The sequence below is a fragment of the Oncorhynchus gorbuscha genome, linkage group LG19 (assembly GCF_021184085.1).
Source record: "Oncorhynchus gorbuscha isolate QuinsamMale2020 ecotype Even-year linkage group LG19, OgorEven_v1.0, whole genome shotgun sequence".
Taxonomy (NCBI): Eukaryota; Metazoa; Chordata; class Actinopteri; order Salmoniformes; family Salmonidae; genus Oncorhynchus; species Oncorhynchus gorbuscha.
In genome coordinates, this window is record NC_060191.1 from 63433485 (window position 1) to 63460723 (window position 27239).

General features: G+C 44.5%; 2 protein-coding genes and 1 pseudogene across 8 annotated transcripts; all 3 read right to left on the reverse strand.

Moving 5' to 3' along the window:
- Nucleotides 1–1159: 1159 nt before the first annotated feature.
- LOC124005682 lies at nucleotides 1160–4774 on the reverse strand. 7 transcript variants are annotated; one of them, XR_006833675.1, is made up of 11 exons: nucleotides 4379–4772; nucleotides 3408–3478; nucleotides 3144–3320; nucleotides 2992–3053; nucleotides 2812–2909; nucleotides 2691–2732; nucleotides 2448–2622; nucleotides 2333–2368; nucleotides 1681–2235; nucleotides 1288–1399; nucleotides 1160–1193 (listed from the first exon to the last, which is right to left on the reverse strand). XR_006833675.1 is itself a non-coding variant. In XM_046315133.1 (7 exons), exons 1-7 carry the CDS (start codon nucleotides 4534–4536, stop codon nucleotides 2455–2457), a joined length of 768 nt encoding a protein of 255 aa, XP_046171089.1. In that variant the 5' UTR covers nucleotides 4537–4774; the 3' UTR covers nucleotides 2399–2454. The 7 variants fall into 7 exon arrangements, 1 of the variants encoding a protein (XP_046171089.1); XR_006833676.1 differs by lacking the exon at nucleotides 2691–2732; XR_006833674.1 differs by having other exon boundaries at nucleotides 2448–2732; nucleotides 2820–2909; nucleotides 4379–4771.
- A 9291-nt stretch (nucleotides 4775–14065) lies between these two features.
- On the reverse strand, nucleotides 14066–19883 carry LOC124006030 (von Willebrand factor A domain-containing protein 5A-like). Its single transcript, XM_046315691.1, has 5 exons — nucleotides 19140–19883; nucleotides 17265–17314; nucleotides 16946–17148; nucleotides 15045–15267; nucleotides 14066–14682 (listed from the first exon to the last, which is right to left on the reverse strand). The coding sequence occupies exons 1-5, from the start codon at nucleotides 19310–19312 to the stop codon at nucleotides 14549–14551; spliced, it is 783 nt and encodes a 260-aa protein (XP_046171647.1). The 5' UTR covers nucleotides 19313–19883; the 3' UTR covers nucleotides 14066–14548.
- Nucleotides 19884–25206: 5323 nt separating this feature from the next.
- Nucleotides 25207–27239, reverse strand: part of LOC124004949 — a 41113-nt pseudogene continuing 39080 nt past the window's right edge.

Consider the following 27239-nt stretch of genomic DNA (forward strand, 5'->3'; position numbering starts at 1 on the left):
GAAATCTTGATTGTGGTTATTTGTAATGTCTTGTTAATTAGTGTTGGACCCCAGGAAATTAGCTAGCGTTATGGCGTTAGCTAATGGGGATCCTAATAAAAATGACAAAATTACATTACTCATATCACATACTGTATTGAGACCCAACCAATGGACACTTTAATAAATGGATCACTAGTCACTTTAAACAATGCCAATTTAAATAATGCCACTTTAATCATGTTTACATATCTTACATTACTCATATCACATGCATATACTGTATTTTATACCATCTACTGCACCTTGCCTATGCCGCTTGGCCATCGCTCATTCATATACTTATATGTACATATTTTCATTCACCCCTTTAGATTTGTTTTTATTAGGTAGTTGTTGGGGAATTGTTAGATTACTTGTTAGATTTGTACAGACAGACAGATGGGGAGACAGACAGACGGGGAGACGGGGAGACGGGCAGACGGACAGACGGGCAGACGGGCAGACGGGCAGACAGACAGAGAGAGCGACAGACAGACAGACAGACAGACAGACAGACAGACAGACAGACAGACAGACAGACAGACAGACAGACAGACAGACAGACAGACAGACAGACAGACAGACAGACAGACAGACAGACAGACAGACAGACAGACAGACAGACAGACAGACAGACAGACAGACAGACAGACAGACAGACAGACAGACAGACAGACAGACAGACAGACAGTATACCGCACAAACATCATAAGAGGCCAAATTCGTAAAAAAACGAACCCAAAAAAACCCAAATTCCTCTGCCACCGCAGGACATATTTAACCAAAATTGAAAGCACACATACTAACTAAAATAATTCAACACATATTGGTCCCTCAGCAGCCGACCACTGTCGTCATCAGGGAAGATTGCCGGATTGTCCCAGTCCATGGCTGGTGGCACTCTGGGGGCCCTCTCCTTCCTCAGGCAGGCCACATTGTGGAGGACAGCACAAGCCACAGTAATATCACATGCCCTAACAGGGCTGACCCTTAATTTGTGAAGGCAGTGAAAGCGTGCCTTCAGGAGGCCAAAGGTCATTTCAACTCTGGCCCTGGTCCTGGCATGGGCATGGTTGTAGGCCTGCTGTGCTTCCTGGGGGTCTGTGAAAGGTGTCAGGAGAAAAGGCTGGCAGCCATACCCCTGTCTCCCAGCAACACACCAGAGAATTCACCTGTCAACACAAAATCTCATCATTACTACCTCATAAACACAGTGATATTCTTGACACAGCCATGATGGTTATAAATAGGGGTTGTGTGGCTTACCTTGTGATAGGCACTGATAGATTTCAGAGGCCCGAAAGATTCTGGAGTCATGGACTGAGCCAGGCCATTTTGCCACAACATTGCTGATCACACAGTCAGCATTGCAGACCATCTGAAATCATAAGATGAGGAATATTACACCAATCAATGCACATCACTGGCAATGCAGAGTGTTCGTCAATGGACAATATCAAAAAGTTATGTTCACCTGAACATTAATGCTGTGAAAGGATTTCCTATTCACAAAATCGGCCTCATGGGCACCTGAGGGGGCTTTTATCCTTATGTGTGTGTAGTCCACTGCACCAATGACATTGGGGAAACCTGTCACACAAAGTAATGACTATCCTACTATGTGTTAACAGTTGTCCTGTAATTTGTAGATCCTCTTACCTGCAATCCTATAGAACTCCTCTTTGATGTCACAGAGTCTTCTGTGGCCAGGGAAGGAGATGAAGACATCTGCTAATGCTTTGATAGCCAGACACACACTTCTTATTGTGCGGCAAATTGTGGCCTTGTTCAGCTGTTCTGCATCCCCCACTGAGTACAGGAAGGCTCCACTAGCAAAAAAGCGCAAGGCCACACAAACCATTTGCTCCACACTCAGTGCATGGCTCCGTGCAGTGCGGTGCTTAATCCTGGGACCCAGTAGTCTGCATAGATACCTGATGCCATCTGCAGAAAACCTGTATCTTTCATATAGATGGTCGTCAGGGAAGGCCAGTGGGTCCAACCGGTCCCTGAAGACCCTTTCTCGCCTGAAGGCTCTCCTCAGCACAAGTGCTTCTTCATCCACCACATCTCGCACGAATGGGCATGCCATTGTCAGAGCAGAAAGGAACACACAATTTTGGGCCTTCATATAGGCTAGTGGCCACACCTGGTGCTGGGGGGGTGGGCAAAAGAGGGCGATGCCTTATAACGATGACTTGGTTGTACTGATTGCTGGGAAAATAAAAAAACCTTAGAAAGATGCCACCGTCCTGTGTGCTCACAATAAGAGCTCATATGTCATGGCTCACTTGACTTTACGAGAATATACCTCATTTTTATTTTGAGCTGTGTCATCTTCTTGGAGCTGGGGGAGGAAATACAAATAATGATTAATACATTTGTGTTACAGTTAGCATACAGTGTACATTGAAGGCATATCTCACCTCCCTCTCAAGTTTTTTTTATTTCAAGGTCCAGTTTCCTAATTGTCCTCTTTTTTATTTCGGACTCCAGTGCAAGATTTTCCATCTTTTTCTTCTTGTACTGAATGTCTATGTCTGCCAGTTCTATTTGGCGCCGGAGGTGGTTGCCATACAACTTTCTGATAGCTTGTGAGCTCTGTGAACACAATACAATTAGCGCAGCTGGAATTTGGCAGGATGTGGTGTCCTTTTATTAATACGCACTATGTTGCCAGGCTGGTTTTCCCACTGTATAGCATCTGGGTCCTGTAAAAGAAATTAGATTTTTTGATTTTGATGAGGACTCCTCACGATTGTAGAGTAAATAGTACTTTCACAGTCTTACCATGATACCTCATGCCTTCTGGAATCCAGAGAGATGGTCTCCTCGTCATCATCATCGTCTCCATCATGTGCTGTTGCTGCTGCACTGGGGCCTTCACCCTATCACATTTAATCGGATTCATATTGAAGCTAGTAGACAAGACATGCCAGGCCTACAGTATGCCTTTGATGGAGTACTCACTGGATCAGCATCGTCTGGTGCTTGTGCTGGTGGCTCTAACAGGAACACAGTGCTGCCAGACACTGCAAGGCAATAGGTAAACCAAAGTCAGACAGTCCAAATTGATTCAATATGAATGTGGTTGTATCCCATGTAGAGATGGAAGGACATACCTTGAATGAAGCGGGTGGCATCTTGGGAGGAACCTATGCTCGTCTCTTTCCCCCCAGGGATCCCCTCTAAGACGGGCCTGCCTTTATTTAGCTCCAAGGCCATGTCCTCTGCTGGGGTAAGGTCAGCCTTTGGTGACCCACCACCCGTGCCTTGTCTGTGGGTATTCTTTTTCACTGCTAAAACAGTACAGACAATGTGTGAGCAGGCACCTTCTGGGTACAATATATGCTTGTGCTTTGTTAAATATTAGTCAGGGACCATACCATTCTGCAGAATGTTCTTGTATTTGATTTTGACCTGCTGCCATGTCCGTTTTGGCCCGTTCATGTTTAATCTACACACACACACACACACACACACACACACACACACACACACACATTTAATGGAGTCACACTGCAAAAAATTACTTGGTATTTTTGTCTTGTTTTCAGTAAAAATATCAACAAAAAAAAACTTAAATAAAGATGTATTTTCTTGATTTGCTAAATGACCTAGCAAAATAAGTATAGTTTAGACAAAAAATATAAACTTTAAGTAAATGTGTGCTTAAAACAAGCAAATAAAAAATCTGTCAATATAATAAAAATTCTCTTGAAATAAGTTTACTTTTTCCATAAACACTTAATTTTAGAAAAGTTCTCGTTTCACTGGCAGATTTTTTTGCTTATTTTCCTAGGTAATTTTGCTCAAGAAAATATTCAAGATGTTTTTTAGATATTTTTTTTAACTGAAAACAAGACAAAAATACTAAGTAAGAAAGACATTTTTGCAGTGCAGTGAGCAACCGACCTTGGGTCCTTTGAAAGGCGCTATATAAATTAAAGTGATTATTATTATAGCTCATCTATTTATTTAATTAAATTTTATTTATATAGCACTTTTCACAATTGTTTCATTCTGTCAAAGCAGCTTTACATTAATGAAAGCAGGAGAAACACAAAAAAACGGTGGACAACATAAGAAGCAGAGTACAACGGCTAAGATTAAACCGTACTGAGCGTAGTAACGTTAAATAATAATGTAAGGCTTTAATAATAATTTATCATAGCTTTATACAGTGTGATGGACTTACTTTACACAATTTCACTCATATCTGCAGTGCATTTCAATTAAAAATTTAACCGTTTCATAATTACAGTACAACTGCGTTTTTGGAGATGTGAATTAAATATTTGAATTGTAATTGTGATGTTTCAGCAGAGCGGTGAGTGTGTAATTGTGCACTACTTACGCATTCAGGCGGTCTGCAATACTTTGCCACGCTTTTTCTCTTTGCTTTATCACTGTGGCGGTGTTGCCTTTCTTCTTAATTATATCTTTTACCTCCTCGTATGCCTCCATGAGGATTTGTGCTTCCGACGGGGAAAAGTACGCGGCTCTAGTTGCCATGGTAAATCAGTTAATCTGTGATCTGTGGCGGGGTCTATTTGAGTGAGCCGTGAGCGCGCACCTATCCTGGATTGGTTTCACCTGGCTTAATGAATCCGTGTCTGCTCATCCTGGCTTGGTCTTTGTGCAACCAATTAAGCCTGGACGCACATGTTTTGGCTTCATTGAGCTCAGCTGAGTCATTTATCCCGGATGTCTTAATTCTACTTTTGTGCAACAGGCCCCAAGTCCGTATTATGGCAAGAACAGCTAAAATAAGCAAAGAGAAAGGACAGTCCATCAATACTTTAAGACATGAAGGTCAGTTAATCCAGAAAATGTCAAGAACTTTGAAAGTTTCTTCAAGTGCAGTTGCAAGAACCATCAAGTGGTCCTTCTGTAGCTCAGTTGGTAGAGCATGGCGCTTGTAACGCCAGGGTAGTGGGTTCGATCCCCAGGACCACCCATACGTAGAATGTATGCACACATGACTGTAAGTCGCTTTGGATAAAAGCGTCTGCTAAATGGCATATATTAAGTGCTATGATGAAACTAGCTCTCGTGAGGACCGCCACAGGAAAGGAAGACCCAGAGTTACCTCTGCTGCAGAGGATAAGTCCATTAGAATAAATTCTTCACAGAGTTCAAGTAACAGACACATCTCAACATCAACTGTTGAGAGGAGGTCGAATTGTCGAATTGCTGCTAAGAAACCACTACTAAAGGACACCAATAAGAAGAAGAGACTTTCTTGGGCCACGAAGAGCAATGGACATTAGACCTGTGGAAATCTGTCCTTTGGTCTGATGATTCCAAATTTGAGATTTTTGGTTCCAACCGCCGTGTCTTTGTGAGACGCAGAGTAGGTGAATGGATGATCTCCGAATGTGTGGTTCCCACTGTGAAGCATGGAGGAGGTGTGATGGCGCTTGTAACGCCAGGGTAGTGGGTTCGATCCCCGGGACCACCTATACGTAGAATGTATGCACACATGACTGTAAGTCGCTTTGGATAAAAGCGTCTGCTAAATGGCATATATTATTATTATATATTGGTGATTTATTTTGAATTCAAGGCACACTTAACCAGCAGGGCTACCACAGCACTCTGCAGCGATATGCCCTCCCATCTGTGAGCCGTTTTAGGAAACTAGGCGTAGCCATGATTGGCTGAGATAATGAGTGGGCTGGACATGCCGAGGGATGAGTTTGGATTGGTCTGCCATATAGAAGGCTTCTGTCTATTTGATCTCATCAGTCTGTGTTTGTAATCCTGTCGAACACCGCTTTTTTAAACATGTATTGTGTAGTGGAGCTGCATAAGTGTTGCTCTCCACTTTCTGGGGGATCAAGTTTTGAAATCAATGTAATTAGAGTATGATAGCTAAAGAGATGGAGAAAACACCTGTCTCCGGATTACATCTTCAAACTCAGGGGAACTGTGATATTGCATTCCTGACATAGAGACACGTCCATCATACATGATGATGTATACAGGTAAGATAGTCTAGCGTTAGCTAGCTACATTTTCAGTTATTACTCATTTCTAATTTTGACAGAAAGTGGTTTCATTTCAAGCTAATGTGTACTGTTAGCTAGCTAGCTAATGTTAGCTGGCTGGCTCCCTACCTGACGTTATTATTCGTATCCCAGAGCCATTTGATTTTCTAGTTAGAGCATAATGTTAGCTAAATAACATTGAACCTGGTTAGTTGGCTCCCAGCACTGTGGCATTGTTGGCACTGTGTTCATTGTTCTTTAACTAGCTAACATTCGCTGGCTGGCTCGTTAGCTAACATTATATGACGTGTGTACAACACCCATTGAATATGGCCTGTGTAAGTAAACTTCTGCAAAAAAGCGTAATGAAATTGTTGCCAGCAGAGCTGGTTAGGCTGTTTTCATGTTATCCATAGGTAAACAAATGAAATGTGTGTGCTCTGAATGCTCCGAGAGCGAAACGAGATTAAGAGGGTGTGAACGATGCTGAATGGGTGTAGACAAAGAAGAGCACTTCACTAGATACCAACACATTCAAAGGCCATTTTCTCAAAAGTGACTTTACAAGTTGATCAACTTTCAATGCAGAATTGTTCCTCAAATGCATTGTATGATATACCATTTTGTAGCTCTGAGTCTCTATTTTAATCCTATGTAAAAAAAACACAATTTCAAATTTTGCTACATACATGCTGGTACATGCTACCAGGTGGTGAGTCACATCTGGTTTGTACTATCATTTGTTTTTCAACAGGACAATGAACCAACACACCTCCAGTCTGTGTAAGGGCTATTTGACCAAGGAGAGTGATGGAGTGCTACATCAGATGACCTTTTCTCCACAATCACCCGACCTAAACCCAATTGAGATGTTTTTGGATGAGTTAGACTGCAGAGTGAAGGAAAAGCAGCCAACAAGTGCTCAGCATATGTGGCAACTACTTCAAGAGTGTCGGAAAAGCATTCCATGTGAAGCTGGTTGAGAGAATGCCAAGAGTGTGCAAAGTTGTCATCAAGGCAGAGGGTGGCCACTTAGAAGAATCTCAAATATAAAATATATTTTGATTTGTTTAACATGTCTTTGGTTACGACATGATTCCATTTGTGTTATTTCATAGTTTTGATGTCTTCACTATTATTCTACACTGTAGGAAATTGCAAAAATTTAAAAAACCCTTGAATGGGTAGGTGTGTCCCAACTTTTTACTGGTGCTGTATGTTCTTTAAGTTAAGATAGGAGACGGTGCCAGACACATGCTCTAACCAACCCTATGAACTATGCCTATGTAACGTGTCTGTAACCAGTATATAAGGCATCTAAATGGGACTGCCCCGTTTGAGCTTCTGGACAACATGTGTAGGTGCATTGACTTGGTTGGAACCTCTTTAGCATGCTGATTAGAGATGAAATGATATGATGACACGATGACACGATTATAGGAACCAAAATTATCACGGTTATCAGTATAATCGCAGTATTGTTAAAATGTACTTGAAATTATCAAAAAGTACTGATACACACACACTGAAATTATTTCACCAAGTTTTATATTGAAAACCAACAAACAACAAATTAAATTAGCAGCACTATGTATTTTTTGTGTGTATGAACATTAACATAATATCATTAACGTAAGCAAATCAAATGTTCCAACATCAGCTTTAACCTGGTTGTACAGGTTTGGGATTTCAGTCTTGGAAAATAATGTTGGTGATGGCACTTTGTAGTGAGGCACGACAACCTCCATCGGCCTCAGAAAGCCAGGCCTCTCAACAATTTGAAATGGCATCATGTCCTTTGCAACTTAATATGAAAAGGCTGCAGTGAGTTCTTGAGCATGTTTTGATGTGGGTGCATAAGCAGCCTGCCTTTTAAAATGCTTACTGGAGTGTCTGTGTCACAACTGTAGATGAGGAGGGACCAGTAGCATCACTGGGTTTGTCTGCTGCACACTCACTCTGTAAACAAGATAATAGCAATGTATTATTATTATTGGTGTTGTTACATTATAATTATTCACATACACACACACACACACACACTTCTGTGTTGCATTTGAGTACATGCAATGACCCCATGTACAATATACATAAATACAAATCAGTCTTAAGAAGACAGTGATAGTAATTGCAATGAGCCCAACAATTGACATAAATACAGTCTTGTATAGGAGTCTATAGTGTTTCTCCTGTTGAAACACTTTTACAACCAAGTTGACGTCTGACAGATTTTAAATGAACAAAATATGTTGGTTGGGTGACTAAACTACATAAGGTGTTATCGTGTGCAATGGGAGAATAGAGTCTGCAGACACAACGCATACAGCAGCAGAACAGTGTTGTGTTTTTACAACAGTAGGTAACACTGAACGCTTCAGTTTACATTATTGACAAGCTATTAGCAAGTTAGACAGACAAACCATGACATTTTCCCCCATTCTGAAGTCCCCACATCATGCATTGAGCTAAAAGTTAACTTACCTTGTATTCACTATAAAGTAGTGGGTGGTGGTCATGACGATGACTCAAGAGATTTGAAGTGTTGTCCCCTTTTGCTGCGATTTTTGTTGTTGTTGCATGTACACTTCAGATTTGGTCCTCTTAGAAGGCTGAAACATTCCTGAGCTCTGTCACTGCCTCCTGCCATGTTTTCACACAAAACAAAACCCACGTTGCATGCTGCGCCTCCATCAGACTGTTGCTAACTTTGGTTGATGCTGGTCAGTATTTACCGTGCTCAAATCAAATCAAATTTATTTATATAGCCCTTCGTACATCAGCTGATATCTCAAAGTGCTGTACAGAAACCCAGCCTAAAACCCCAAACAGCAAGCAATGCAGGTGTAGAAGCACGGTGGCTAGGAAAAACTCCCTAGAAAGGCCAAAACCTAGGAAGAAACCAGGCTATGTGGGGTGGCCAGTCCTCTTCTGGCTGTGCCGGGTGGAGATTATAACAGAACATGGCCAAGATGTTCAAATGTTCATAAATGACCAGCATGGTCGTATAATAATAAGGCAGAACAGTCGAAACTGGAGTAGCAGCACAGTCAGGTGGACTGGGGACAGCAAGGAGTCATCATGTCATGTAGTCCTGGGGCATGGTCCTAGGGCTCAGGTCCTCCGAGAGAGAGAAAGAAAGAGAGAATTAGAGAGAGCATATGTGGGGTGGCCAGTCCTCTTCTGGCTGTGCTGGGTGGAGATTATAACAGAACATGGCCAAGATGTTAAAATGTTCATAAATGACCAGCATGGTCGAATAATAATAAGGCAGAACAGTTGAAACTGGAGCAGCAGCACGGCCAGGTGGACTGGGGACATCACATCTCCGGTTGGAGCGAGTGGTCGCATCTGCACGTCGCTCCAACGGGTAGTATAACTTTTTCATTATATTTCATTATATCACAACGGTTTGATTTGTCTTATCTTAGCAATTTCTTCTCAGCTAGCTACATAGCCGTCTTTGTATCAAAGATAATTGCGTAATTATCGTATTTCGCCGTCCTAACGTAGTCTTCACTAGCCAGCTAGCTAACGTCCACTGATTAGCTGCACTGAGAAACTATTACTATTACACTCAACTGAACGACTTGATTAGTTTAGTGTTAGCTACCTACATAGCTGTCTTTGCTGTCTTCGTATCATCGTATCATCGTATCCAAGATAATTGTGTTGTTTAGGTTTAGAGTGTGTAGTCTTAGAGTGATTATCTTAATTTACCGAGGTTAGCTAGCCAGCTATTTGTCGTCCTTAACGTAGGTGACTCTGCTAGCTAGCCAACTCTGCTAGCTAGCCAACAGCTAGCCAACGCTAGCCAACGTCTTCTGTATAGAACTCAACTACCCGGTCGCATTCACAGGTTGTATCACTTTTTCACTTCATTTCATTACAGTACAACGGTTTGATTTGTTTGATCGTAGCTAGCTACTTAGCTAGCTACATAGCCGTCTTTGTATCAAAGATAATTGTGTAGTCTAGAGCGATTTTCTAGGTTCGCTAGCCATCTATTGTCGTTCTTTTAACGCAACGTAACGTAAACAAGACTGCTAGCTAGCCTGCTAGCCCCCGAATAGCAACACTGCAGAAACTATTACACTCAACGGAACGACTTGATTAGTGTAGTGTCAACAACGCACCCACTGCCAGCTGGCCTACTTCAGCAGTACTGTATCATTTTAATCATTTTAGTCAATAAGATTCTTGCTATGTAGCTTAACTTTCTGAACATTCGAGACGTGTAGTCCACTTGTCATTCCAATCTCCTTTGCATTAGCGTAGCCTCTTCTGTAGCCTGTCAACTATGTGTCTGTTTATCCCTGTTCTCTCCTCTCTGCACAGACCATACAAACGCTCCACACCGCGTGGCCGCGCCACCCTACTCTGGTGGTCCCAGCGCGCACGACCCACGTGGAGTTCCAGGTCTCCGGTAGCCTCTGGAACTGCCAATCTGCGGTCAACAAGGCAGAGTTCATCTCAGCCTATGCCTCCCTCCAGTCCCTCGACTTCTTGGCACTGACGGAAACATGGATCACCACAGACAACACTGCTACTCCTACTGCTCTCTCTTCGTCCGCCCACGTGTTCTCGCACACCCCGAGAGCGTCTGGTCAGCGGGGTGGTGGCACCGGGATCCTCATCTCTCCCAAGTGGTCATTCTCTCTTTCTCCCTTACCCATCTGTCTATCGCCTCCTTCGAATTCCATGCTGTCACAGTTACTAGCCCTTTCAAGCTTAACATCCTTATCATTTATCGCCCTCCAGGTTCCCTCGGAGAGTTCATCAATGAGCTTGATGCCTTGATAAGCTCCTTTCCTGAGGACGGCTCACCTCTCACAGTTCTGGGCGACTTTAACCTCCCCACGTCTACCTTTGACTCTTTCCTCTCTGCCTCCTTCTTTCCACTCCTCTCCTCTTTTGACCTCACCCTCTCACCTTCCCCCTACTCACAAGGCAGGCAATACGCTCGACCTCATCTTTACTAGATGCTGTTCTTCCACTAACCTCACTGCAACTCCCCTCCAAGTCTCCGACCACTGCCTTGTATCCTTTTCCCTCTCGCTCTCATCCAACACCTCCCACACTGCCCCTACTCGGATGGTATCGCGCCGTCCCAACCTTCGCTCTCTCTCCCCCGCTACTCTCTCCTCTTCCATCCTATCATCTCTTCCCTCCGCTCAAACCTTCTCCCACCTATCTCCTGATTCTGCCTCCTCAACCCTCCTCTCCTCCCTCTCTGCATCCCTTGACTCTCTATGTCCCCTATCCTCCAGGCCGGCTCGGTCCTCCCCTCCTGCTCCGTGGCTCGATGACTCATTGCGAGCTCACAGAACAGGGCTCCGGGCAGCCGAGCGGAAATGGAGGAAAACTCGCCTCCCTGCGGACCTGGCATCCTTTCACTCCCTCCTCTCTACATTTTCCTCCTCTGTCTCTGCTGCTAAAGCCACTTTCTACCACGCTAAATTCCAAGCATCTGCCTCTAACCCTAGGAAGCTCTTTGCCACCTTCTCCTCCCTCCTGAATCCTCCGCCCCCTCCCCCCCCCTCCTCCCTCTCTGCAGATGACTTCGTCAACCATTTTGAAAAGAAGGTCGACGACATCCGATCCTCGTTTGCTAAGTCAAACGACACCGCTGGTTCTGCTCACACTGCCCTACCCTGTGCTCTGACCTCTTTCTCCCTCTCTCTCCAGATGAAATCTCGCGTCTTGTGACGGCCGGCCGCCCAACAACCTGCCCGCTTGACCCTATCCCCTCCTCTCTTCTCCAGACCATTTCCGGAGACCTTCTCCCTTACCTCACCTCGCTCATCAACTCATCCCTGACCGTTGGCTACGTCCCTTCCGTCTTCAAGAGAGCGAGAGTTGCACCCCTTCTGAAAAAACCTACACTCGATCCCTCCGATGTCAACAATTACAGACCAGTATCCCTTCTTTCTTTTCTCTCCAAAACTCTTGAACGTGCCGTCCTTGGCCAGCTCTCCCGCTATCTCTCTCTGAATGACCTTCTTGATCCAAATCAGTCAGGTTTCAAGACTAGTCATTCAACTGAGACTGCTCTCCTCTGTATCACGGAGGCGCTCCGCACTGCTAAAGCTAACTCTCTCTCCTCTGCTCTCATCCTTCTAGATCTATCGGCTGCCTTCGATACTGTGAACCATCAGATCCTCCTCTCCACCCTCTCCGAGTTGGGCATCTCCGGCGCGGCCCACGCTTGGATTGCGTCCTACCTGACAGGTCGCTCCTACCAGGTGGCGTGGCGAGAATCTGTCTCCTCACCACGCGCTCTCACCACTGGTGTCCCCAGGGCTCTGTTCTTGGCCCTCTCCTATTCTCGCTATACACCAAGTCACTTGGCTCTGTCATAACCTCACATGGTCTCTCTTATCATTGCTATGCAGACGACACACAATTAATCTTCTCCTTTCCCCCTTCTGATGACCAGGTGGCGAATCGCATCTCTGCATGTCTGGCAGACATATCAGTGTGGATGACGGATCACCACCTCAAGCTGAACCTCGGCAAGACGGAGCTGCTCTTCCTCCCGGGAAGGACTGCCCGTTCCATGATCTCGCCATCACGGTCGACAACTCCATTGTGTCCTCCTCCCAGAGCGCCAAGAACCTTGGCGTGATCCTGGACAACACCCTGTCGTTCTCTACTAACATCAAGGCGGTGGCCCGTTCCTGTAGGTTCATGCTCTACAACATCCGCAGAGTACGACCCTGCCTCACACAGGAAGCGGCGCAGGTCCTAATCCAGGCACTTGTCATCTCCCGTCTGGATTACTGCAACTCGCTGTTGGCTGGGCTCCCTGCCTGTGCCATTAAACCCCTTCAACTCATCCAGAACGCCGCAGCCCGTCTGGTGTTCAACCTTCCCAAGTTCTCTCACGTCACCCCGCTCCTCCGTTCTCTCCACTGGCTTCCAGTTGAAGCTCGCATCCGCTACAAGACCATGGTGCTTGCCTACGGAGCTGTGAGGGGAACGGCACCTCAGTACCTCCAGGCTCTGATCAGGCCCTACACCCAAACAAGGGCACTGCGTTCATCCACCTCTGGCCTGCTCGCCTCCCTACCACTGAGGAAGTACAGCTCCCGCTCAGCCCAGTCAAAACTGTTCGCTGCCCTGGCCCCCCAATGGTGGAACAAACTCCCTCACGACGCCAGGACAGCGGAGTCAATCACCACCTTCCGGAGACACCTGAAACCCCACCTCTTTAAGGAATACCTAGGATAGGTTAAGTAATCCCTCTCACCCCACCCCCCCTAAGTTTTAGATGCACTATTGTTAAGTGACTGTCCCACTGGATGTCATAAGGTGAATGCACCAATTTGTAAGTCGCTCTGGATAAGAGCGTCTGCTAAATGACTTAAATGTAAATGTAAAATGTAATCATGTCAGGTAGTCCTGGGGCATGGTCCTAGGGCTCAGGTCAGTTGAAACTGGAGCAGCAGCACGGCCAGGTGGACGGTGGACAGCAAGGAGTCATCATGTCAGGTAGTCCTGGGGCATGGTCCTAGGGCTCAGGTCCTCCAAGAGAGAGAAAGAAAGAGAGAAGGAGAGAATTAGAGAACGCACACTTAGATTCACACAGGACACCGAATAGGACAGGAGAAGTACTCCAGATATAACAAACTGACCCCAGCCCCCCGACACATAAACTACTGCAGCATAAATACTGGAGGCTGAGACAGGGGGGGGTCAGGAGACACTGTGGCCCCATCCGAGGACACCCCCCGGACAGGGCCAAACAGGAAGGATATAACCCTACCCACTTTGCAAAAGCACAGCCCCCACACCACCAGAGGGACATCTTCAACCACCAACTTACCATCCTGAGACAAGGCTGAGTATAGCCCACAAAGATCTCCACCATGGCACAACCCAAGGAGGGGCGCCAACCCAGACAGGATGACCACATCAGTGAATCAACCCACTCAGGTGACGCACCCCTTCCAGGGACGGCATGAGAGAGCCGCAGTAAGCCAGTGACTCAGCCCCTGTAATAGGGTTAGAGGCAGAGAATCCCAGTGGAAAGAGGGGAACCGGCCAGGCAGAGACAGCAAGGGCGGTTCGTTGCTCCAGAGCCTTTCCGTTCACCTTCCCACTCCTGGCCAGACTACATTCAATCATATGACCCACTGAAGAGATGAGTCTTCAGTACAGACTTAAAGGTTGAGACCGTGCTGCTGATAAACAATTATTCACTTGAGATTGACTTTGAGTGTCCCTGTGTAAGAATTTGCAAGACAGGTATTTCTGTTTTGTATTTTTAATACATTTGCAAAAAAATCTAAAAACCAATTTTCGATTTCTCATTATGGGGTATTGTGTGTAAATTGATGAGAAGAAAACTTTTTAGTTATTATTTTAGAATAAGGTTATAACGTAACAAAATGTGGAAAACGGGAAAGGGTCTAAATACTTTCCAAAGGCACTGTATTTAAAGAAACTCAAATACACATGCATATGAACACACACACACACACACACAGTACCGTGGTTTGGGTTTTCTCTGTGTTGAGGTAGTTGAGTGGGTCCTAGGGACAGTTGGACTCTACTCTACAGATGGGATGAGGGGATGACGCATGGGCACTGAGGGACAGACTGTAAGGCATAGAACCAGCAGGCACTGAGGACACCAGGGCACTGCCACCACTGCCATTGTCTGACCCTTAGAGAGAGATGGGGTCAGGGAGGGAGGAGGAGGGAGAGGGACAGAGAAGAAAGAAGGATAGAGAGGAGAGAGAGACCCACAAATTAGCATGTTATTGTTCTGGCCCAGCACTTCTACCTTTCAACTCAACTACTCACCAAGACCTTGATTAATTCAATCAGATGTGTTTAAGATAGACTGGAACTAAAGCCTGCACCACCCCCTGTGGGTCTCCAAGAGCAGGACTGAAGACCACCACCCTATGGGGCCAGCTGCTGGTTCCTAGTGACACTGCTGCCCACAAGGTTTTACTTTGTTTTGCAATGCCCTATGATGTATTAGTGGTTTGTGTCTCTCCATACAGGGGTCCATGTTCTTACCCTGGGGTTGATAGCGGGGGTTGAGCACAGCTGGAAGGCAGAGCCTCAGGCCATCGTCAGCCTGTACAGCCAGCTCTGTCACATAGTCCAGGCTGACAGAGGCCTTCTCCCCTGGAGGCAGACTACCAACACTCAGCTTGAACACATCCGGGCTCTCATCACTCTCCTCCAATAGGAAGGCCTGCTGGCCCGAGCTCAACAAATCATCATACTGCTCCCGCGCCTGAGAGGGGGACAGAGGAACACAAGGACGCATCATCAGCCTGAGACACAGTATAGTACAGTAGCATACATCCAGGGGAGGGTGCTGTCTGACTGACACTGTAGTCAGGTCAATGGGGTTTGACTAGCGCTGGGTAATATGGACAAAAAACATATCGCAATAAATTGCCTGAATTGATGCGATAGCGATAAATAGAAAGTTTATACCATTAGTAAGATTATAACATTAACATTAAATTATCCTTTAAACTACTATTACTAGTTTGATGATTGTAGCCATCAATTGTCCTATTACCATATCAGAAAACGTATTTAATTTCAAACTTCACATTTCTCTAGTATAAGCTACTTATCGTAATGAACAATATCAGCAAATTGCCTGCGATAAGTGATCGGTACGGTCAGTGTCAATAACCCAGCTTTAGATTTGACAGAGAGTGCCCTTTGACCAAGCGTTGGGTGGGGAACCAGTTTTACAGGGTGAAAGTCTAATAGTGATATGAGAGCAGAGTGCTGGTAAAGCTATAATACTCTTTCTTGAAGCCGTGTAAGTCAGGGTTCCCCCAAGTTTTCTGAGCAAAAACATTTCCTGTTTTGATTGTTGGACATAAAAGACTGTAAAAACAATGTAAAATCCACTCCAAGCGATTTACATTTTGGAAATCTTTTTCAACTTATTCCCTGATATAATAGAGAGATACTGTTGAAGTCGGAAGATGACTTACACCTCAGCCAAATACATTTAAATTCCTGACATTTAATCCTAGTAAAAATCCCCTGATTTAGGTCAGTTTGGTTCACAGCTTTTTTTTCCATTCCTCCTAACAGAGCTGGAGTAATTGAGTCAGGTTTGTAGGCCTCCTTGTTCGCACATGCTTTTTCAGTTCTGCCCACAAATGTTTTTTACAGACGCAAAAAGATCCCACCATGAACGAATGATCTGTCGGCATTTATAAAATTGTGCCGAAACTACCTTTTTCCATCACAGCTGTCGTGATTTTTATCAATAAGATATGAATGACTTTACTCGCATAAAAACTGTGGATGGAAATGTGATTTGAGATTGACGTGTTTTTTATTTGGACAGGAAGGGAGTTATGGTCGGGTGGGCCCATAATGCCGGCCCTGATAAGAACATTTGTACAAACATGTTATTGATTGGTATTAACATGAAATTAACCCGAATCCTGCTGTTAATGATACTTTTGTGGATGTCAGAAATTTCTTTAAAAATGTTGACAGTGGCATTTGTGTCACGACTTCCGCCGAGGTTGGCTCTCCTGCCCGTTCAGGCTGTGCTCGGCGGTCGTCGTCACCGTCCTATTAGCCACTACCGATCCCTTTTTCGGTTATCTGTTGGTTTTGTCTAATTGTTTTCACCTGTGTGTTAGTTAATTAGTATCTGTATATAATGTAGGTTGTCCCGCCCTTGTTTTGTGCGGGATTGTTTGTTTTTGTCATTTCGTTTCGGCTGTCGGTGTTTTTGTGTTTTATTTCTCCGGTTTGTCTGTTATTTCCTGTTTTGGATATTTTTCACCCTGTTTGTATTTTGGGTTGTCCGTGTTTGTTGTTCACCGGAGAATAAACCTCTATTCATTATTTGCTCTCTGCGCCTGATTCCACCCACCTTGACTAGTCGTGACAATTTGTCTCGTTGTTGACTTGTCATCTCCCCTCACCTTCTGTTTCTCCTGAACCTCAGCCACCACCTCAGTCTGTCCTATCTTGGCGCTGAACCTGCAGACAGCAGCCTCTCCTGGTAGAGGGAAAACAAAGATGGCCTCCAGAGGGCTCTCCTCCTGGTTCTCATACTGCAGAGTGGAGCTCACAGTGGCTACATGCCCCTGGACACTCACCTCCACAGCAATACTCTTCAGAGGCACTGCGAGAGGGAGAGATGGATGGAGAGAGGATAAACAAGATACTGATGAGAGCCTGGGAGAATGAAAATACACACAGACATGGACGTAAACAATAATTTCTGCTTTCAAACAGTACCTGGTTTATTCTTGACAGTTACCAATCCACAGCAGTTCACCATTTGGCACCTGAATAGGGAAGTCTGGTGTCATTTTATTGTCCTCTTAACTCAAAACAAGCACTGTTTGATTAAGTTTCTGTGTTTGAAACAGTAAACATTCAAATCTTGATTTTCCAAGTGTTTTCTGATGAATTGTTTTATAAAGCCAGCCACCGAATGCAACTACTGACAGTATGATGAGAGCCATTGAGAGGTTTATCTAATCGTTGACAGTCATGCACCACATCTGCTGTTTGCAGATAAAGAATGTTGCTTTGTACTTTGTACTGTTAGGTTCTAAATAAACATAGAAAAAAACGAACGGACAAATAGTCATATAATATTGCTCTTCTCAGAACATATTTTCTCATACAACAGTTGCTTTGTGCAAAAAGGGACTTTATCAAGCCTGTAGTTCGTGTAAACAATGAACAATGAAATGATCATCAGCTTGAGCAATAATGTCAATCTCTGTCCATTGTCCATCCTGTGTAACCTCTGGTTGAAGTAGTCATAGAGATCCTATTCAATGATTCTAATTCCTAATTCTTTCAGACTACTGCAAAAGGATGAAATGCAATAGTCAATAGTGGATGATTTTAAGTCTTCTGACTTAAGATAAGTTTAAGTTGTAAGTTTACCTGCCACCTTGATGGTGATGGTCAGGTATTTCATAATTTCAGAGATTTAGGCTAACAAAAATGTAGTCATTGAGGCAAGTAAACATTTATTATCAGACAACTTGTATTAGATTAAAGTTTGTAAAGAAGTGTCTCAGGACAAACACATGGATGTAGACTACTTTATCCTATCATACCAGCTGTAGAATATGCAATAGAATGCAACATTAACCGTAGCAGATTATTAGTTTACCAAAAATAATAACAATTGTAGAGCCTGTGATGAATGTCTGTTCAATAAACATGATACATTCTGAACGTTCTGTAACGTTGAGCAGTGTTGAACAGAAGTCTATAATAATAAGCATAGTAATAAACATGATACATTCTGAACGTTCTGTAACGTTGAGCAGTGTTGAACAGAAGTCTATAATAATAAGCATAGTAATAAACATGATACATTCTGAACGTTCTGTAATGTTGAGCAGTGTTGAACAGAAGTCTATAATAATAAGCATAGTAATAAACATGATACATTCTGAACGTTCTGTAACGTTGAGCAGTGTTGAACAGAAGTCTATAATAATAAGCATAGTAATAAACATGATACATTCTGAACGTTCTGTAATGTTAAGCAGTGTTGAACAGAAGTCTATAATAATAAGCATAGTAATAAACATGATACATTCTGAACGTTCTGTAATGTTAAGCAGTGTTGAACAGAAGTCTATAATAATAAGCATAGTAATAAACATGATACATTCTGAACGTTCTGTAACGTTGAGCAGTGTTGAACAGAAGTCTATAATAATAAGCATAGTAATAAACATGATACATTCTGAACGTTCTGTAATGTTAAGCAGTGTTGAACAGAAGTCTATAATAATAAGCATAGTAATAAACATGATACATTCTGAACGTTCTGTAATGTTGAGCAGTGTTGAACAGAAGTCTATAATAATAAGCATAGTAATAAACATGATACATTCTGAACGTTCTGTAATGTTGAGCAGTGTTGAACAGAAGTCTATAATAATAAGCATAGTAATAAACATGATACATTCTGAACGTTCTGTAATGTTGAGCAGTGTTGAACAGAAGTCTATAATAATAAGCATATTAAATGTAATTTCAATATCTGATAGAATTGAGATTTTTGAAAGAAAACCGGAATGCTTTCACAAAGTAGCCTTATCATCACCAAACGCTGCACTTACTATAATAATAGCCTACCTTAAAATCTGTGATAGGCTGTTCTTCAGAGCAGGTCTGATTGGTAAAAAGACAAATTGGTGAAAAAAGTGCTCAGAATTGGGCTTCCAGTGTAAATGCAGCCTTCTTCCTGGTTTATAAAGACAGGTAAATGTCAATAGTAAACACGTGTAGGTGCACCGGTGTGCACTCATCTCATTGGCTGATTGTCATAGTCACAACTACTATCTTCCTATTGGTGGTGGTGGTGGATAGACACATTAGGCCTATTCAACCAATGGTTGTTTTTCAGTCTGTAATGCAGGTTTCTATGTTATGTCTTTGACAGTCTTATTATAAGCCATATATGTATATAGGCTATGGCAATTCTTCGTCCCTAATCTCTGGATTTCACATGACTGGGAATACATATATGCATCTTTTGGTCACAGATACCGTAACAAAAAAAAGGTAGGGGCGTGGATCAGAAAATCTGTCAGTATCTGGTGTGACCACCTCTTGCCCCTGTCACAGCCTGATCTGTTTGACCTGTCTTTGTGCTTGTCTCCACCCCCCTCCAGGTGTCACCCATCTTCCCCATTATCCCCTGTGTATTTATACCGGTTTTCTCTGTTTGTCTGTTGCCAGTTCGCTTTGTTTCGCCAAGTCTACCAACGGTTTTCCCGTGCTCCTGGCTTTCTCTAGTTCCTGTTTTCTAGTTTTGACCATTCTTCCTGCCCTAACTCTGCCTGCTGTTCTGTGCCTTGTCACACCACCCTGGATTGCAGACCTCTGCCTGCCCTGAGCCTGCCTGTCGATCTGTACCTTTCGGACTCTGCTCTGGATTACTGACCTATGCCTGCCCTGAGCCTGCCTGTCGTTCTGTACCTTTCGGACTCTGCTCTGGATTACTGACCTATGCCTGCCCTGAGCCTGCCTGTCGTTCTGTACCTTTCGGACTCTGCTCTGGATTACTGACCTATGCCTGCCCTGAGCCTGCCTGTCGTTCTGTACCTTTCGGACTCTGCTCTGGATTACTGACCTATGCCTGCCCTGAGCCTGCCTGTCGTTCTGTACCTTTCGGACTCTGCTCTGGATTACTGACCTATGCCTGCCCTGAGCCTGCCTGTCGTTTGCCTGCCCCTCTGTTTTTGTTATTAACTTATGTTACTTCAAAACTGTCTGCATCTGGGTCTTCTGAGCCTTGAAAGCCCATGCAGTGCGAAAAATATCCTTCCTTCGCATAGAGTTGATCAGTCTGTTGATTGTGGAATGTCATCCCACTCCTCTTCAATGGCTGTGCGAAGTTGCTGGATATTGGCGGGAACTGGAACACGCTGTCTTACACGTCAATCCAGAGCATCCCAAACAAGCTCAATGGGTGACATGTCTGAGTATACAGTCCATGGAATAACTGGAAAATGTTCAGCTTCCAGGAATGGTGTACAGATCCTTACGACATGGGGCCATGCATTATCATGCTGAAATATGAGGTGATGGCGGCGGATGAATGGCACGACAATGGGCCTCAGGATCTCGTCACGGTATCTCTGTGCATTCAATTTGCCATCGATTAATTGTTGTGTTCGTTGTTCGTAGCTTATGCCTGCCTATACCATAACCCCACCGCCACCATGAAGCATTGCATTCAACGTCTCAAAGGAGAATAGGGGGTTTAAAGTGTGTGTATGCGTCTGTCACCAGATCTCAACCCAATTAATCGCCTTTGAGAGATTCTGGAGCGGCGACTGAGACAAAACACCAAATTATGGAATTTCTTGTTGAAGAATGGTGTCACATCCCTCCAATATAGTTCCAGACACTGGTAGAATATATGCCAAGGTGCAATGCATTGGTTGATCTGACAGTGTGTAGGATGCTGATGTAGGGGGACTTACATTTCCAGCTTTGAGGATAACACAGTGCCACCGCCGCAGCCCGCTCCCAAGGACTCGGGGCTCTCGTTCTCCGTGGCCGTCGTGAGTAAGACATTTAAGCGTGTTAACCCTCTGAAGAGTGCCGGCCCAGACGGCATCCCTAGCCTCGTCCTCAGAGTGTTATGCAGGTGAATGAGGACCCAAAAGCGACTTGGCGAAAACAGAGTCTTTATTCCAGTAAATGGCAAAAGTAAAACTCCTGGACAATTAAAGAAGAAAACAAAACATGAAAAAAATTAAATCCACTCGTAGTGACGAGGACAGACTGGAGACTCGACCATTGACTGCAGGTTGCCTCGGGAAGGCACCGACCGTAGCAGACTTAGACACCTGCTCACACGCAGCATCTGAAGGAGACAAGACACGACAGGGCGAGACAATGACACAGCACAGCGAACATCATACAAGGATCCGACAAGGACAGAAGCGGAAAACAAGGGGAGAAATAGGGACTCTAATCAGAGGACAAAATAGGGGACAGGTGTGAAAAGACTAAATGAGTGAGTTAGGAAAATGAGGAACAGCTGGGAGCAGGAACGGAACGATAGAGAGAGGAGAGAGAGGGAGGGAGGGGGAGAGAGAGGGATAGAAAAAGGGAACGAACCTAATAAGACCAGCAGGGGGAAACGAACAGAAGGGAAAGCATAATGACAAGACAATATAAGACAAAACATGACACAGAGCATGCGCAGACCAGCTGGCTGGAGAGTTTACGGACATATTCAATCTCTCCCTATCCCAGTCTGCTGTCCCCACTTGCTTCAAGATGTCCACCATTGTTCCTGTAACCAAGAAAGCAAATGTGACGACCCTCTCACTCTGTCTGCCGTATTCTCTCTGTTATTTCCTTATTAGGATGCTGGTGGGCGGAGTTGGGAGGGTCATCAGCTACATGGGAAACACCTGGGCCCGATGTCTCCCAGGATAAATACACCACTTCCCATTCATGGAGGAGACTCTCTCCATGCAAACACCTTTATAGATTTGGTTGTTTTTCTTGGTGGTTTTTTGGTTGTTTGCTTTGGAACCTTTCAACACCCTGCATTATCACATTCATGCAAAACACTCACTTACACTACTGACTACTGATTACAGACACCATTGTATATTATACTTAGTTACTTATTTAATAAATATGTATTTTATTACTCCTTTTCTCCACATTGTCTCCCTTTTGTTACGGGCTTTGAGCCGGTTCGTGACACAAAGGTAACTGAACTAAATGACTATCGCCCCGTAGCACTCACTTCTGTCATCATGAAGTGCTTTGAGAGGTTAGTTAAAGATCATATCACTTCTACCTTGCCTGACACCCTAGACCCACCTCAATTTACATATTGCCCCAATAGATCCAGACTGCATTCTGCCCTATCCCATCTGGACAAGAGAAATACCTATGTAAGAATGCTGTTCATTGACTATAGCTCAGCCTTCAATAGTACCCTCCAAGCTCATCATTAAGCTCTGGGCCCTGGGTCTGAACCCGCGTTGTGGAACAGGGTCCAGGACTTCCAATGGGCCGCCCCCAGGTGGTGAAGTTGGGAAACAACACCTCCACTTCACTGATTCTCAACACAGGAGCTCCACAATGGTGCGTGCTCAGCCCCCTCCTGTACTCCCTGTTCACCCATGACTGCGTGGTCCCGCATGCCTCCAACTCAATCATTAAGTTTGCAGACTACACAACAGTAGTAGGCCTGATAACCAACAATGATGAGACAGCTTACAGGGAGGAGATGAGGGCCCTGGTGGAGTGGTGGCAGGGAAATAACCTCTCCCTCAATGTCAACAAAACCAAGGAGCTGATCGTGGACTTCAGGCAAAAGCAGAGGGAGCATGCCCCTATCGACGGGACCGCAGAGGAGAAGGTGAAATGCTTCGAGTTCCTCAGTGTATACATCACAGACAATCTGAAATGGTGCACACACGCACACAGTGTGGTAAAGAAGACGCAACAGTGTCTCTTCAAACTCAGGAGGCTGAAGAAATTCAGCTTGTCCCCCAAGACCCCCACAAACCTTTACAGATGCACAACAAAGCATCCTGTCGGGCTATATCACCGCCTGGTATGGCAACTGTATCGCCCGCAACCGCAGGGCTCTCCAGAGGGTAGTGCGGTCTGCCCAACGCATCACCGAGGGCACACTGCCTGCCTTCCAGGACACCTATGGTACCCGATGTCACAGGAAGGCCAAAAAGATCATCAAAGACATCAACCACCCGAGTTACGGCCTGTTCACACCGCTATCATCGAGAAGGCGAGGTCAGTACAGGTGCATCAAAGCTGGGACCGAGAGACTGAAAACCAGCTTCTATCTCAAGGCCATCAGACTGTTAAATAGCCATCACTACCCGGCTACCACCTGGTTACTTAACCCTGCACCTTAGAGGCTGCTGCACTATATACAGACATGGAATCACTGGTCACTTTAATAATGGAACACAAGTCACTTTATTCATATTTACATAAGGCTTTACTCATTTCATATGATATATACTGTATTCTATTCTACTGTATTTTACTCAATGCCACTCTGACATTGCGCAAATATAATATATATTTCTTAATTCCATTACTTTTAGATGTGTGTATTGTAAATTGTTAGATATTACTGTATTGTTGGAGCTAGGAACACAAGCATTTCGCTACACCCACTGTAACATCTGCTAAATATGTGTATGTGACCAATAAAATATGATTTAATTTGAGGCATGCAGCGAGGGAATGGCTGGAGCAACAGAGATGTTTTCCTGTCTTGTACCTGTAGATGGGGTAAAAGGCCCAGTATTACTAAGCAACAAGTAGTTGGTGAGCTTCTCAGGATACAGTAAAGGAACTGGGTAGTCAACATAGTGTGTCTCTGTGAATAATTCTGCCTTCAAGTATTATAAAGGTAGTATTATATATTCAACGTGGTCTTCTAGCCTCCCTACGCTTCTTCATCAGGAGTTACCGAACACTACTGGAGAGCTATTGGAGGTGCAGGTTTCTGTTCCAGCTCAGATTAAACCCCTTGCTCATTTAATCAAGGTCCTGTTGAGAGGATGATGTGTAGGACTTATTAACAGGGTGTGTTAGAGCAGGGCTGGAACAAAAGCGTGCACATCCAGTGGCTCTCCAGAAGGGGTTGGCCACTCCTTGTCTAGGTTCCATGAAGAAGGAACAGAGGTTGGTGTCATTAAAAAACAAATAAAATGGCCTCCCGGGTGGCACAGTGGTTAAGGGCGCTGTACTGCAGCGCTAGCTGTGCCACCAGAGACACTGGGTTCGCGCCCAGGCTCTGTCGTGAACCGGCCGCGACCGGGAGGTCCGTGGGGCGATGCACAATTGGCATAGCGTCGTCCGAGTTAGGGAGGGTTTGGCCGGTAGGGATATCCTTGTCTCATCGCGCAACAGCGACTCCTGTGGCGGGCACGCTAACCAAGGTTGCCTGGTACACAGTGTTTCCTCGGAGACATTGGTGCGGCTGGCTTCCGGGTTGGATGGTGCTGTGTTAAGAAGCAGTGTGGCTTGGTTGGGTTGTGTATCGGAGGAAGCATGACTTTCAACCTTCATCTCTCCCGAGCCCGTACGGGAGTTGTAGCAATGAGACAAGATAGTAGCTACTAAACAATTGGATACCACGAAATTGGGGAGAAAAAGGGCAAAAAAATGTAATAAAATAAAACAGATAAAATGACCAATCAACATGTAGAATATCATTGATTTTATCATATGATTTTAAAGTACAGTGGTAAAATATGAGGAAATGCATGAATATAGACATGATCACACAGTAAAGGCACTCGGAAAGGCACTCATCTAGCTTTCCATTTTACCAAGCATTTTGGATAGTGATGACAAGTACAGTTAACACATTGTTTCCAGTAGCCTATTGAATTGAGAACCAAAGCAAAGTCTAACAAGTATAGCTGTATATGTAATACATAGATTCATGTTGATATGTTAATAACAACCAATACATTGAGATACATAAGTGCCCCTATATTAAATGACAGTAGGCTAATATAGGTGAGAGGTTGATAATTAAGCTTGTTCAGACCGGGACAGTAGCTAGTTCCACCATCTTGCTTTGAGGGGACCAGGAGCATGTTGGGTTGTGTGTATATCTGACCCCAGACAGAGTAGCAGGAGCGTGGGGGACAGAATGAGGACAGGCAGTGTGAACCTCTCAGAGCCCCAATGTGTCTTTCTGCACCTGGCAACCCAGAAGGATGTTTCCAGCCTGGACACACTCGGACACACTGGCCGCTGAAACACACATCACCAGGACAGGTATCACTATATTGTGGAATCATGGGGACAAGGGTGGGCAAAATGTATCTTCAAACACTTGTTAGAAGACAAAATATCACCAACATTGTATTGTGAATGATTGATTAGACTCAAAATAGACAGATTAAGTAATACAGTGGATCCCAACCAGGAAATTGTTTTCACCGAAACAATTTATTTCCAATCAGGTTAGATGAAGGCCAAAATTTTAGATGCCAGGACTATGAGAGTGAGCTATAGCTACCTTTCTGAGCCTGGATCCATGATACTGCCTTCATGGCCAGAAACTGCCACTCCTCCTGAGCCTCCATCTTGAACCCATAGAGCCATACCAGGGCTAGAACCGTGGCCCACACCTCCTGGTCCACCTGAGAGAAAGGGACAGAAAGACAGATGGGGAGAGAGAGACAGACAGAGAGAGAGAGCGACAGACAGACAGACAGACAGACAGACAGACAGACAGACAGACAGACAGACAGACAGACAGACAGACAGACAGACAGACAGACAGACAGACAGACAGACAGACAGACAGACAGACAGACAGACAGACAGACAGACAGACAGACAGACAGACAGACAGACAGAATAGAGGGAGAGAGAGACAGACAGACAGACAGACAGACAGACAGAATAGAGGGCGAGAGAGAGAGACAGACAGACAGACAGACAGACAGACAGACAGACAGACAGACAGACAGACAGACAGACAGACAGACAGACAGACAGACAGACAGACAGACAGACAGACAGACAGACAGACAGACAGACAGACAGACAGCGAGAGAGACAGACAGACAGACAGACAGACAGACAGACAGACAGACAGACAGACAGACAGACAGACAGACAGACAGACAGACAGACAGACAGACAGACAGACAGACAGACAGACAGACAGACAGACAGACAGACAGACAAAGAGAGTAAGGGAAAGAGAAAGAGAGAGATGATGAGAAAGAGAGGAAACAGGCAGAAGATAAGGATACTGAGACATGGGAATCATGGTGAGATTCAGTTCAATGGTCATCATGCCATTGTCCAGAGCTGATGGTCATTCTACAGAATATATGTGCAGATAGTCTGTGTGAGTGCAGAGTCTTGCAGCACGCTCATATTGCTGAGTCTCAGTTTATTTCTGTGGACCTACCGGTGCAGGCTTTGGCTTGGCCACTTCCTCCTCAGTCTTCCCCAGTACCTCAGCCAACGCTGCCTCCAGGACCCAGGAACCAGAGGCCTTCTGGAGGGAGATCAGCTGGAGGAGAGGGTCCTTCACAGGATTAGAGGCTGTGGCTGGACAGTCTAAGTCTGATGGGACAGGACAACAAATAGTCAGAACGGTTACAACTGACCAAAAAACGGTTTTTACCTAATACCTAAATGTTATAGCACGAGTGGCTAACTGGGTCACCCAAACCCAAACCCAAACCCTAAAAACAGTGGTAAAGTCCTTGTACTGGGCTTGAGTAATACAATCACAATAAATAGATACACTTTGGGGAGTATCAAACTGTGTTACCTGTTATTCACATGGAAATTGTACTTGAAATGAGTTTAACACAGATATTAACACTTTGCAAGAGTCTTGGTCACAGTCTAATAATTCAGGTCTCCAAACCAGAAAACTAATGTAAATGGGTAATGTTTGTTTTGTACATTCCCATCCACAAAAGATCACAATCACAAGATCCCACCCAGATCACAATTTAATATTACAATTCAATATCCAAAATAATTCAACATTTACAATGTTCTTTCCAACATTTCTGTAAAAGCCATGATGTGAAAAGGAAAAAAATATTTAAAATGTGTATTGTCAATTATGGATATTGTCAAATGTAATTATCATTTGAATTGAACCTGAAATGAATAAAGACATGTAGTTTCATCAAAACATGCAGCTTTTAAACATAAACCTATCAGATCACA